General features: G+C 57.1%; 1 protein-coding gene and 1 long non-coding RNA gene across 2 annotated transcripts in view; one reads left to right on the top strand and one right to left on the bottom strand.

Annotated features, from left to right (window-relative positions):
- Positions 1-2,692: 2,692 nt before the first annotated feature.
- Positions 2,693-12,902, bottom strand: part of LOC121030448 (uncharacterized) — a 10,741-nt gene continuing 531 nt past the window's right edge. The window contains exon 2 of the long non-coding RNA XR_005790204.1: positions 2,693-3,053. This is a non-coding gene — a long non-coding RNA (uncharacterized LOC121030448). The remainder of the gene's footprint in view (positions 3,054-12,902) is intronic.
- EN1 (engrailed homeobox 1) overlaps positions 12,100-12,902 on the top strand; it is a 6,049-nt gene continuing 5,246 nt past the window's right edge. The window contains exon 1 of the mRNA XM_040474874.1: positions 12,100-12,902. Within this exon, the coding sequence (XP_040330808.1) occupies positions 12,685-12,902 (218 nt within the window). The 5' untranslated portion in view covers positions 12,100-12,684.

Consider the following 12,902-nt stretch of genomic DNA (forward strand, 5'->3'; position numbering starts at 1 on the left):
CCCAAGCCCCCGGGGGAACCAATCGGAGCCCCTTCTGGGCAGGACCCGCTGGAGGTTCTGGGGGGCCGGTGAAGTTTCCCGTTGGCCTGCCGGTGACTTGGGGTCAAGATATGTCTCCTGGCAATGCTGGTCCTAGGTCCCCCCCATCCCTCCGGCAGGCTGCACGTCCCTTCCCCCCCCACCCCCAACTCCCCTCCTTTTAGAGGGTGCTCCATGAGACCTGGTTACCCTTGGACGGACCGCGGGGCCCGGGAGTGAAGCGATCTCGAAGGATGACCGCCTACCATTGTTAGGAAACGCTGGGTGTTCCCAAGTTTTCGCCATGGCCCTTTCGCCATGCGCCTTCGCCCCTGGGAACCCCATTATCCGCGCAGGGATAGTTGAAGAGCGGTTCTGGGGGAAGCCCTGGAGACTTGTCGTCTCCGTGGGACCCGAGCTCCAAGCGCATCCCAGTCAAGGTCCTCGCCCGCTGCCCGGAAGCAAGTCTGAAAAAGTCTTGGCTTCGGCGATCACCTTAGCAGACCAGCCACTTAGCCTGGGAGGCCGGGGCGGCGAAGATGCCTCACCCCGGGAGCTGGGGCCGGCGGGCCTTCCCAGATCAGCCATTTCTGCCCCTGTCGCACGGTGTAGGCCACCAAGGCCGAGTCCGATACTCCGCGCTTTCCACGGTCACTGCGCTTGGATGCGAGTAGAATGAACACGGACGATACCAGCAAGGAGAGGCTGCGGCCTCCGCACGGCTCTCGGGCGGGCCCCTTCCGTGCGACGGAAACCGAAGGTCGTCTCCCCAGAGCGGGCCGAGGCTTTGGGATTCCAGGGTCGTGTCCGGCCGGGAGCCAGCGTGGAAGGCGCGGGCTGAGGGCTCCCCGGACCGACCCCCGCAGCCAAACGCGCGCGGCTGGCAGGAGCGAGGCCGACTTGAGGGCTTAGGAGCGCTGAGGCCTCGCGTCTGTGCTTCGGAAATAAGAATCCCTCCCCTCCTCGGGGGGCCCGCGGGGTGGCTTTGAGAGGCCCCTGAACCGACTGGTCCCCACCTGGCTCTTCTAGGGCTGGGGACAGATTAGATTCATTTCCCCGCTTGCTAAGGACAAGCCCTTGGGCTGGTTTACCACCATCTGTGCCTCAGTTTCCTCCTATGTAAGCTGGAGAGGGTGATAATTACATACCTCAACAGGTTACAGTAAAGATGCAATGAGCTAACCCGAATACAGGGCCAAGAGCCGAGCCCAGAGCAAGTACCCGATGTACACAGGCTATCTACTCTCTAACATCCTTTCCTTGCCTTTTGGAGGAAGGGCTCGCTCACTCGCGCTCTCTCCCACCCTCTTCTCTCTCTCCCTCTCTGTCTCCATCCCTAACCTTTCCCCCTCTCCCTCCCTCCCCTCATCTCTCTACCTGTGCGTGTCTCTCTCCCTACCGCTCTCCCCTTTGTAAACCTGAAACATCTGAGTGAAATGTGAGAGGTTTAAAATAAATCCGTTCCTTCGCCTTTGTCAGTCCCACCACCGAAGTTGGTCTGAGCAGTGCAAATCGGAGCTGGCATTCACCGGCCCAGCACAGGCCACTTTGCGGCTGTCTCTGGAAGGTTCCCGCCTGTCGGTCAGCTCTGGGCAAAGCAACTGCCTGCGGCGTCTTGACCTTGATTCCAGAATCCGATTCTGTGGCCCGCGTGGGAGAGTCCAGGCCGAGACAGGATACATACAGAGTCCTGGATGCTTCCCGGTCCCTCCTGCGACAGTGTCCCTACGCCCACCCAGCTCAGCCCACAGCTCCCGCCCCGCCCCGCCCCGGACTGGCCACAGGTCCCAGTGTGCCGGCCGCTCTAGGCCCAGGCCTGGGGCTCCCAGTTTCCCAGGCCAACCTGGCTTAGTGGGAAGGCACTTGACCCCAGGACTGCTACACGCAGGCTGGAAGGGACAAAGTTCAGAAGCCCATGGGTCAGGGCTGAGGGGCTGGGAAAGCGCTGGTGTCACAAGCCCTGCGAGTCTCGCGGCACAGAGGACCAGAACCGCCGCTCCCCTGGTCACGAGTGGGACCGGACCTCCCGGAAGCTGGCCAAAAATTCCCAGCCACAATCAGGGCCAGGCCACCAACTGACCCTTTAGGCCTCGGTTTGCATTCAGACTGCCGTTCACAGAACAAATGACCGGAGCTCCGACCTCAATTTTCCCATCTCTAAATTGGAACATTAACCTTAAGCCTGAATTCCACGTGGGCGCCGGTGGTCAAGACGCTGAAATTCACCGCCTCCGAGGGGGCCCGATGGTCCCAGAACGATTCTTGGATTTCCCCCACGGAAAGACTAGACATGTCCCCTCCGTTCGGAAAGCAAAGGGTCCCGGGTTCAAAATGGCAGTTTCTCGGCTTGCCCCAAGGGAAGTTTCCTATTCCCTGGGGGAGGGATGCGCCGCCTCGGCCCAGCGGCGGGAGGAGGCTGCGGAGAGGGCCTTCCTGGCCCCTCTGGGAACTGAAGGCCAGGACAGCGGGCCAGCAGCTGCTCCGTCAGGCGTGCGCCGTTTGGGGCTGCCTGATCCGCCTAACTCGGCCCTGCTGCCCTAAGCTTGGGTGCCAGGCCTTGCGGAAAGGACCCACCGCACGGAACCCGCGCTTCCCTCCAGCTGCGCGAACCTGCAACTCCAAGCTGAGGTTACACGCGATCTCCTGGTAACTCGAGGAAAATATCGCCCCCACCTCCCGGTTTCTGCGCTTTATTAATTTCTTGGAGAGTTCAAGGGGAAGTCGTTTGAGGTTTGAGCTATCCTACATTGTCTGGACGCTTGCCTTTTCTGCTCTCTGGACACCGTCCATCAGGAACCCTCTGGTTAGGAGTCAGTCCACTCCCGGGGGGCGGTGCTCAGAGTGTCCGTGGCTACAACATTCTCTCCAGGCTCGGTTCTTCTTTCGTCCTTTCTTTGACACTGGGCGAAATCTGGGGCCTGGGTCTTCTGGTGGCCTTCCACATGAACAGCTGTCATGTTCTCACTGGCCCCATGACTCGGATCCCCCATGTGTTCACACTGCAAAGTCAACACAGTTTTCTTGTTTTGTTGATTCTTGAAAAAAAAAAAAAAAGAAGTTAGGAACAGGGCACTTATGAAGATAATTCGGGCCAAGAAACATCCTGACCCCTGTCAAATGAAATCCTTGGATAATTGAGAAAACAGTAATATAATCAAAGCAGCTATACATTGAATATGTACATGAGATTAGGCTATAAGTGCATATAAAGGTCCAGGATCTATTAAGAGCTAGAACTAGGAAGAAGATAAGACACAGGTGTCCTACAGACATAGCTCAGATTCAATGTCAGACTGAAGGTCAGAGTTGAGAGGGGATCAATCTAACCTAATTCCTTCAGTTTAGGAATAAAGAGGCTCAGAGAGAAATAGGGACCTGTTCAAGGTCACATAGCACAGACAGAGGGGACAGACAGAGGGGACGAAGGAACCCAGGCCCTGAAGCCCAATGCAGAGCCCCCCACCCCACCCGCATTATGTCTCAGGTATTTTCTGCTTTTCTGAATCAGAAATAGCGCTTCCTGGGGTTTTCTCTCCAGTTTAGGCTCTCGTGAGGCGAGGGGATCCCAACAAGGACCCCTTCCTGGAATCCTGTTGTCTCTCCTCGGTCAGGCGTTGGCTGACAGGACAGAGGCCAGATTTCTTCCTCTTGGGGTCCAGGGAATTCAATCACAAACCTCTCCCCCACAGCCTGATGGACCCTTGAGCACCACACGGGTGCAGCTCTGCGATAGCACCGACAGGTGGCGCGTTCCTCACAGGAAAACCGGCCGGGAATTCGCCTGCGCCCCTCTGACCCTGCTCCTTGCCCTAACCTCCGGCTTTAGGGTCCCTCTCCCGAGAAAGGGGAAAGCAAGGGGTGTAGCGGGGGAGCTCAGGCTGGGTGCCCAACGTTTTGAAAAGAAAATCTCTAGAAACCCTGATTCTAGCCGTGCGGCTCAGAGAAACTTCACGCTCTAAGGGGTCAATGAACCTTGGGTGCAGAGGGCAAGGCTCTGCCGCTTGACCAGAGAAAACACGGGGACCCACTGGGGTCACCCCTAGGGGGCGTTATCTCCCCTCAACAAAGCCATCCATGTACGCGCTCATTCACGCAAGCTCGGCTGCAGCCTTTCCTATTCACCCTCCCCAACTCCCATCTTTCACCTAATTTTTAGTTTTATATGGGGGGGGGGGAGAATTAGAGGAAGAGAGGGCTTTTTCAATTGCGACGATAATTGTCCGCGAGATGGGTTTCTTAATCTGCTCATCCATTATTGACTTCTCCTCTAATATTTGGCTTTGTGGCTTTGATCACCAGAAGATCACACACTTGGCTCCTTTGCATAACAATTTTGGGGCGGGCGTCTTTGGCGCGGGAGGGGAGGGACGTGCCTGGAATGGCTTTGGGGTCGGTTTTCTACCATCCCACCCTATCCCCGCAGGAAGTGAGGCCAGCCAACCTCCCCATCTCTAACAGTACCATTCATGCCTGGAAAGTTCCGCCGGTGAGTGGGGGAGAAGAGGAAGCTGCTAACTCCTTGGGGGGTGGAGTGAGACCCTAGGAGAGGAGGGATTGTGTCTCCACCTCATGTCCCACTGCATTCCTAGCCCCAAGAGATCCTGCCTTGGGCTCTCATCCCCCTCCCCCACCCCCAAAGACACACACACAAGTACTGGGGAGACAGCGAACCTTACTTGGAGGTGAATGGAGTGGGTTGGCCATCAGCAGAAGACCACCAACCCTCACCTCATCCCTGCGCTCTCGTCTGGGACTTAGGCCACAGGACAGAGCCTGTGGCTCTGAGCCAGGTTTGGCCGGCCCTAGGACAAGTGACAGCCTCTGCGGGACCCTGAGCTAGTCCCTTCCCTTCTCCAGGTCTCCAGTTGTGTCATCTGTGGAATGGGCTTTTGGGCCATGCGCTCCCTGAGGTCCATTTGATCTTGACCTTGCCACGTGTTGCCCACCTCCGCCCCCCCCCCCACCTCCCCAATCAACCCCCCTCTGAAGGGCTTCGGAGCTGCACAGGCGGGTCTTGGAAGGGAAGAAAAAAACACAGTGGCTATTTTATTCTACATTAAACAACTGTCTCCTCTGCCTTTGCATAGCTCCCCGACTGGGGGTGGGGCTGTGGGGTGGGGAGAGGGTGTGGGGTACTGATGGGGGTGGGAGGTGGGCAGTTGGTTTGGGATCAGAGCACTTAACACGCCGCACTTCCAAAGCCTCGGTAAAGGCAGTTGCTCTCCCCTTTCCAGCTCGCACAAAAACGCACACTCTAGGACACCCTAGGCAGGGACACGCACAGGCACGTACGCCCATGCACACACAACACTTGCACACCCGAACGTAGCGCAACCACGTTGGGTCTAGAGAGACACAGAGAATGCACACAATCCTCTCATGCACACGCGGACACACACGCGCGCTCACCTGGAGCCTCGCACACACAGAGTCACGTACAAACACGCACGCGCGCGGCGCACACTCGTCCCTCACCCGGGTTTCTGCAGGAGGAGCGGACGGGGAAGGTGGCTAGGGAAGGCCTTGGGGGTGCAGCGACCCCTCCCCTCCCACCTCACCCGCACGCGATCCAGTCTGGGAAAGAAGGAGGTGGGGTGGAGTGGGGGGGCAGACTCCAGGTTCTCGCCCCTTTTGCCTCTCCACTCCAGGTTCCTGAGACTTCCCTTCCCCGCCCGCTCCTCTTCCGGACTAAACTTTTCCCACCCTCACCTCCCCGCCGGCCCCCTGCGGCGCCGACCTCGAACGGAGCCGGGGGCTTGTCCCGCACCCTCCCGGGGAGGAGGGTCGGGAGGCTGCGTCCGAAAGGACGAAAGAGGGGCGCGGCCTGGCTGGCGCTCCTGAGCCCGCCGGCAGGGAGGTGGGAAGGCGCGGGACAGGAGCCAGAGCGGCGAGAGCTGGGTGCGCGGACTTCTGCTTCCTTTCCCCGGGTCGATGGGAAATGATCCCAGGGACAACCTCTCACCCCTAAGGGAGTCAAGGGAAGGAGGAGGAGGACAGTTAACTCTGGGGCCAGCAGAAAGAACACGGTTTGGAGCTGCAGGGGCATTCCTGTGCAAAGGACTTGGATGCTGTGGTTTTTCTTCTTTTCTCGAGTTGGTTTTTTTTTTGGTTTTTTTTTTTTTTTTTTGTTTGTTTGTTTTGTCCCCAACTTTGAAGTTGGGTCTGGACCTCCCCGGAAACCTGGACTGAGCCGAGGGGGCAGGAGAACCCAGAAGCCGCGCTGGCCCCTCCTCACTCGCTCCCACACTGGTACCCACCAGAGTACACACGCTCGAGGCCAGTCGGTGTGGACTCCGACCCGCGCCGAGCAGGATCGAGGTGGGAGCCGCCACTTGGGCAGGTGGGGACTGGGGTGGGCCAGGACTCAGGACACCTCCTAGGGAGGGGGAGGGGTGAGAGAGGGCGAAAAGCAAAATAAAGGAGAGCAGAAAATTTCCAGCGTAGACGCTGAATTTACTCCGGGTTTTATTACTTTTGTGGGGGAGGATACAATGTTAGCGTTTCTGTTCTGGTGTCTGGGTGGAATTCGGTGTCAGGAGAAAAGCAGGATGTCTGATTAAAGTGAAGAAAAATATGTAGAGTGTGTGTGGTTGCCTTCCTTTCGGGAACCGTGAGCTCTAAAATCTTCGGCTGCAGGGGCCTGGCTAGCTGTGTGGTACCGGCTCCAGAGTGGTTTGGGGATACAGAGAGGGAAGGGGAAGGCTTTCCCGGTAGTCGGAGCCGAAGGGTCCTGCGTCTCGCTCTCCAGCATCCCCGCGCAGTCACCCGGCTCGTCAACCCGCCAGCAGCAACCGGACAGGGGTTTGCGCGCTGGCGTCCCAGACGCCCGGCCCCAACCCCGGCCCCGGCCCCGCAGGCTGTCGCAGGGCTCAATAAGGAAACCAGGGCCCGGGGAGCCCTTTCCGAATCCTGACCACCCGGTGCAATTTACAGAAATCACTGAAATGTTTCCCCCATTTCCCACAGTCAGGTGAAGAAAGGGCTTAATTTTCTCGGCTTGATTAGGCTTTAGAAGGGGCGGGGGGAACCAAACAAAAAAGCAAACCGTTTCTGAAACAAAAAGGTCCCTGCTGTGAACTGCTCCCTGGGATAAAAGGGAGAAAACCCTGTGGGTAGGCAGAATGGTGGGGATATAGATCCAAATATTGAAATCCCCAAAGGGGACAACCTACCTACCTTCCTCCCTTCCTTCCTCTCTCCCTCCCTTCCTTCTTCTCTCCCTTCCTTCTTCTCTCCCTCCCTCCCTTCCTCCCTCCCTTCCTTCTTTCCTTCCTTCCTTCCTTCCTTCCTTCCTTCCTTCCTTACTTGCCTCCTCTCTCTCTTTCTCTCCCTCTCTCTCTTTCTTCGAAATTCCTAAGAACCTGTACATTTACTGGCTTATTTCATGCACACACAAAAAATAAATTCTCCCTGGCTCCCCCGGCCCCCCCCCCCCCCAGCCTTCCGGACCGTCTACAAACAAAGCTGCCGCCCCAATTTCAAGAGTCAACAGAGCATTTTATTTTCCATGGTTTGCCTCCCACGCACCCCCCACCCATCTCAGCTTTTCCCCTCTCCCCCCTCGCCTCCCCCAGCCCCATTCCCAGCTTCAGGCAGAATTGCTTAAGATCCCTAACCAATACCCAACGAATCCCCCTGCACCCACCCACCCCCCACATTATCGCCTCCAAATGAAGACCAAAACCAAGAGCGCTAATTGAATTAGTCTATTGAAAGGACTGTCAGGTACAATGACGTGGCTCGAGGCCCCACATTTCCCAAGGTCTATAGGCTTTGGGGACCTGCAATGTATAGTCTGACCTTCTGGCTCATAATAATACCGCAGTACTTGTAGCAGAAATCTCCTCGCATTCACTCCCAACAAAACCGCTGGTCACCCAGTCCCCGTAGGAAGGCTGCACGCTATTGTGTTGCGACAACTCATTCATGTCCCGCGCCACGAGGCCCCACCGCCATCTGATCTACACTCGAAATGCGATTACCACCGTGTGCATGCAACACGCTCGCACTCTCGGCCCGTCGCGCACACGCCTGGCCAGGCTGCAAGGGTTTCCTTCACAATTCTCCTCACTCTCTTCCTCAAAAGAGAGGTGGAAGCTAGCAGGACCATGATATTTGTCTCTGCCTAAATGACATCCAAAATTCTGCGGGAGCGCAGGCTGGCGTTAGATCTCTCTCTTCTGAACAGCATGTGCCCAAACCCCCCACAAACACGTTTCTCTGAGCCCTACTGGCTGGTGGGGCAGACGGGGGGTATACACACTGAAGTGTCCATATGCGAGCGAGCCTCCTGCCCTGCACACAAATACACTGGCACCCAAACAGGGTTTTTATAGACTCTGTTTGTGGCTCTCACATACACAAGCAAATAGATACAAATATGGGCTTTGGCCCCCACAGCCCTGGGCCACTGCAAATTGATAAGTGGTTTTTGCAAGAATGGGAAAGAGGAGAAACAAAGGTATAATTCCTCAGCCTTCACCTTGAGAAGCACTCATCAGTCTTCCCCTTGTGTGACCCTCAGCCTTCTCTAGCACCCCCCAAACACACAAACACACTTCCTGTGTGTTTGGCCAGGTGTCTTTTGCTCAGGGGAAGTCTCTGTTGGCCACAGAGAATGCAGATAATGGAGGAAACACGGGAATGGGAGAGAGTCAGTAGGGTTGGGGTCTTTCTCCATCCCGCTTGTATCACTCCCCCACCATTGAAAGCCTCTTTGGGTCCCCTCCTTCCCTCAAGAGGGTAAGTAAATCATAAGGGTCCCCCCACCCTTCGTCATTTAAAATAAAAATTCTTTTTCCTTATCCTCCACTTGAATGTGGGCTGGGTGTGGAAACGGAACTTGGGGACAATCTATTGCGCAGATGTGGCTGGGTCAGTGGCCTTCTGTGGAGCCTCTTGCCTTGGGGAAACTGCACAACTCAGAACTTCAAGGCAAGGCAAATGGGCACTGGGTGCCCCCAAACATCCACACCTCTGGCCCAGGAGCAGAGGGCCATTGGAGAAAGGGACTTCATTCTCTTCCTCCTAGATTCCCCCAACCTGCTTCCAGTCAGTCTACCTCCAGGCCATCCCCACCTGGATATCTATCAAGTTGGAAGAAATTCCTTAATTCTCAAAGGCAGAAATGCGAAATGCGGACGGGAAACGTACGGGCACACGGATGTATTCAGACGTGCACACACATGGCTCCATACACACCCGACCCCTTTACCCACATACTCACAACTCACCCTGCCGGCACTTCCTTACCCACACGCCCAGTCCTGAGCCCACTCCGAGTCCTCTGGACCCCTTACACACCCATCTTGGCCAACATTTGCTCACTCCTAGCATTCACACATTTCACTTCCCGGCTTGCTAGGACACCAACCCGCTAGCAAGGTATGCTCCTTTTCAGGAGGGAGAGGAGAGTGTGGGCCCGGGCGGGGGGTCGTGGAGAGCTGACGGCGCTGGCGCTGGGTGCGGAGCATCCGGGGCGCGCCGGGCCTGGCCTGGGGGAGGTGGGGGGGACCAGCCAGCGCGCGGGAGCGCCGCCTAATCCAGCCGGAGCTCGTGGGCCGCGGGTGCATTTATCATCCCATTACTGTAACAAATCCGGGCTCCACTACATGAAAGGTAAAATGAATTACCGACGTTAAGCCGTCAATAAAGTCATTTCTGTAAATGGTGTCTCCAAAGGGCCGCCGCATTATTCAGCTGGCTTTATCAGCTGGCTGGAAATTACGTGGAGGAGCCGGGCCGCGCGGCGCGCGGGGCCGCTCACTTTGATTAAGCGTCTTGCCAGCGCGATGTGACAGAGCTTTTGACCAGGGTTTTATTCACAGGCCTGTGATGAACGCCAAGCTGATCAGGCGGAATGAAGAGTAATTAAAACCTATAAATTATCTTCCGCAGCCCTTCTCGAGGCGTCTCCTGCAGGCGAGATAAGGCGTCGAGACCCTATTTACGGCGCTGAAAGGGACCACGGCGCACAAAAGCTACGCGGCTAAATAGGATATTGATAGTGTCCTAATTAGAATTTAATTAAGTACCCACGCTCGCTTGCGGGATAAAGATTTCAATTTTGCGAACTTAAATATAAATAAAATCCCACCCCCATTTCGGGGAGAAAAGATGGGGCACCGGGAGATTTCGGGGCGCCCTTGGGTGTAGAACTGAAGAGGACCCGGTCGACTCCAAGGTGGGGTTGGGGGGCAGCTGGGGAGGATTGAGGAGATCAAGGCGGGCCTGCTTAGCGCAGCGCCCTGGAAAATGGTCCTGGCAGCCCCCAGGCCACCGGGCAGGTCTAACCAGGAGCTCTGAGAACCCCCCCATAGAGGAAGACCCTCGGCTGGGCTGACCGATGCAGCCAGCAACAAGAACTCCCGCTCTCCACCAGCCCCTCTGAGAAACTTCGGCTACTGCGGGGGTTTTCGGCTTGCTGGGATTTTCGTTTTATTTTCCTCCTAACCTTCTGTGGCTTTTCGGGGGCACAAGGGAATTATTTTGCATTGTCCTCTAAGACAACATCCCCAGAGATCCTTTCTTCGCTGTCCCAGTTGTTGCGGATGGCCGTCAGGGAGAACAGGTTCACCGGAGCTCCAAGATAACATCCCTGAGAAGGCCTTAAGTTGCTGGAGTCTTTCTAGCCACTCTCCGGTACCGCAGGCTTCAGGACACAATCTGAGCCTGGCCTTCCAACACAGCCGGGCAGACAAACCCCGCTGGTGTCCAGCGCCTCACCTGCCCACCCCCACCCCCCACCCCATCCCTGGCCACCAGAAAGCTTTTAGGGTGCCTCGACCAGGAAACAGCAAAAAAGAGACCAGAGGACTGGAGACTGGTCTTCCTGAGCGTGGGGGTGGCATGAGCCTCCGCGGTCCCCCAAAGCTTGGGAAGAACACACAGGGATAGAGCCAGGGGTCTCCAGGGGGTCGGGGGTAATTCCAGAGAGCTCTGGGCCACCAGGGCAAACTCGTTGTCCACATCGTCAGCAGGCTAGGGCAAACACTTAAGGTGCAGTACTTTCACATTTGTTTGACTTCACTTTGCAGGAAAATCTCACACGGAGGTTGCCCTGAACCCAAAAGCCCTGCGTCGAGCACAACGGCACCCTGACCTGCGTGGCCCAGGGGCCCGCCCAGGACAACTCTAAGACGCCCGGATGGCTTCCACTTCGACCGCCAGGAAAAGAACAGGCGCCTGGCGCGCCCGGCGCTTGGGCTCTCTCGCGCCCTCTGGGCTTGGCTTAATGGCGCCAGGACAGCTCCCGGGGGTTGTCGAAGGTCCGGACAGGGTAGGACGTGGGTACGGATACTCCGGAAAGCACACGCAATAGCTGGCCGGCAAGCACTGCAAAACCTACCAACAGACGGTGCTAGCTAGGCGCGGCTGGCCTCCGGGGTTTGTGATTTATGAAAAATAAACTGATTATCTCAAAGTAACCAACTCTAGGTCTATTCCACATCTTTGACCCTCTTCGTCTCACCCCTCTCCCTTCACGCGCGCGCGCGCGCGCGCGCACACACACACACACACACACACCGACCCCATTTCACCCTTCATAACAGAAAAAGAAAAGAAAAGGCTGAATTTCTTAGGCAAAGGGATGTAAAAGAGCGGAGGCCCCTGCTTCCTGACCCTATGCCCGGCGCGCACGCCCCCATAATCCTGCATTTCTCCAACAAGTTGTTTATGGAGTTGCTTCTCTATTTGCCTACACCCCGAAATCCACCCCTCCCTGGTCTCCTTTGCCCCTTCCTCGGTCCTGGCTCGGTCCTGGCTTGAAAGAGGGGGAGGGGCTCGAGCGCGGGTGGGGGAGGGCGGGCCGGACGCGCGGGGCCCTGGCCGCGGCGCCCCCTCTCCGCCAGCGGCCGCCGCCCCCGGATTATTTATCCGCAAAGTCCCGCGCGCGCCCATTGGGCCGGGGCCCGGGTGTCAGCGCGAACCCTGGCTCGCCATTGGCCCCGCACACGTGCGGCCTGACTCACGTGCTTCCGGTTTGAAGGCAAAAAGTGTGCCTGGGTGATTTTTTTTTTAAGCGAGAGAGTTTGTGCAAAGATCCGAGCTGTCAGAGATTTGAGAAAAAAAAAAAAAAAAAAAAGGCAGCCCCGGCGCTGGCGGAGACGCGCTCTCGCTGCAAAAAAAGCAAAGGCGATTAAAGGCGCTGCCAGCCTCGCGCTCTGGGCACAGCTGAGCGTGACACTCGGGGAAGTCAAACCCCTCACTCCTGCCTAGGAAGATGGCTAGACTTTAAAGACTATTTTTTCCCTTTAAGAAAAAAAAAAAATTTCTTGGAGCTTTTTTTCTTTTTTCTTGCTTTCTTTTTTCTTTTTTCTTTTTTTTTTTTTTCCTTTTCCTTTTTGGCCGTGGCTTACTCCCCATTTAAAACAAATCATTGAATCTGGTTGCAGAAAGAAAAAAAGAAATAGCCAAGTGTCTCCATATCTGGATGTCTACAAATTAGAGAGAGGGAGAGACAGCGAGATCTATCTGCTCGATAAGAGCGAGCGATCCAGGCCAGACGCCTGGGCTTTTTTTCCTGCACCCGCCCCGTGCCTTCGCTGGGGCTTCGCCGGCCTCCTTCCTCCGCGCACCCCCACGGGCCGCTGGCAAAGTGGGGTGGGGAGCGAGGCGGGGGGGGCGGGGGCCGGCGCGGCGGCCGGGGCGGCGGGGCGGCCGAGCATGGAAGAACAGCAGCCGGAACCTAAAAGTCAGCGCGACTCGGGCCTCGGCGCGGCGGCGGTGGCGGCGGCCCCGGGCAGCCTGAGCCTGAGCCTGAGCCCCGGCGCCAGCGGCAGCAGCGGCAGCGATGGAGACAGCGTGCCGGTGTCCCCGCAGCCCGCGCCCCCCTCGCCGCCCGCGGCGCCCTGCCTGCCGCCCCTGGCCCACCACCCGCACCT

The sequence above is a fragment of the Herpailurus yagouaroundi genome, unplaced genomic scaffold, assembly GCF_014898765.1.
Source record: "Herpailurus yagouaroundi ecotype Mexico unplaced genomic scaffold, PumYag 140, whole genome shotgun sequence".
Lineage (NCBI taxonomy): Eukaryota > Metazoa > Chordata > Mammalia > Carnivora > Felidae > Herpailurus > Herpailurus yagouaroundi.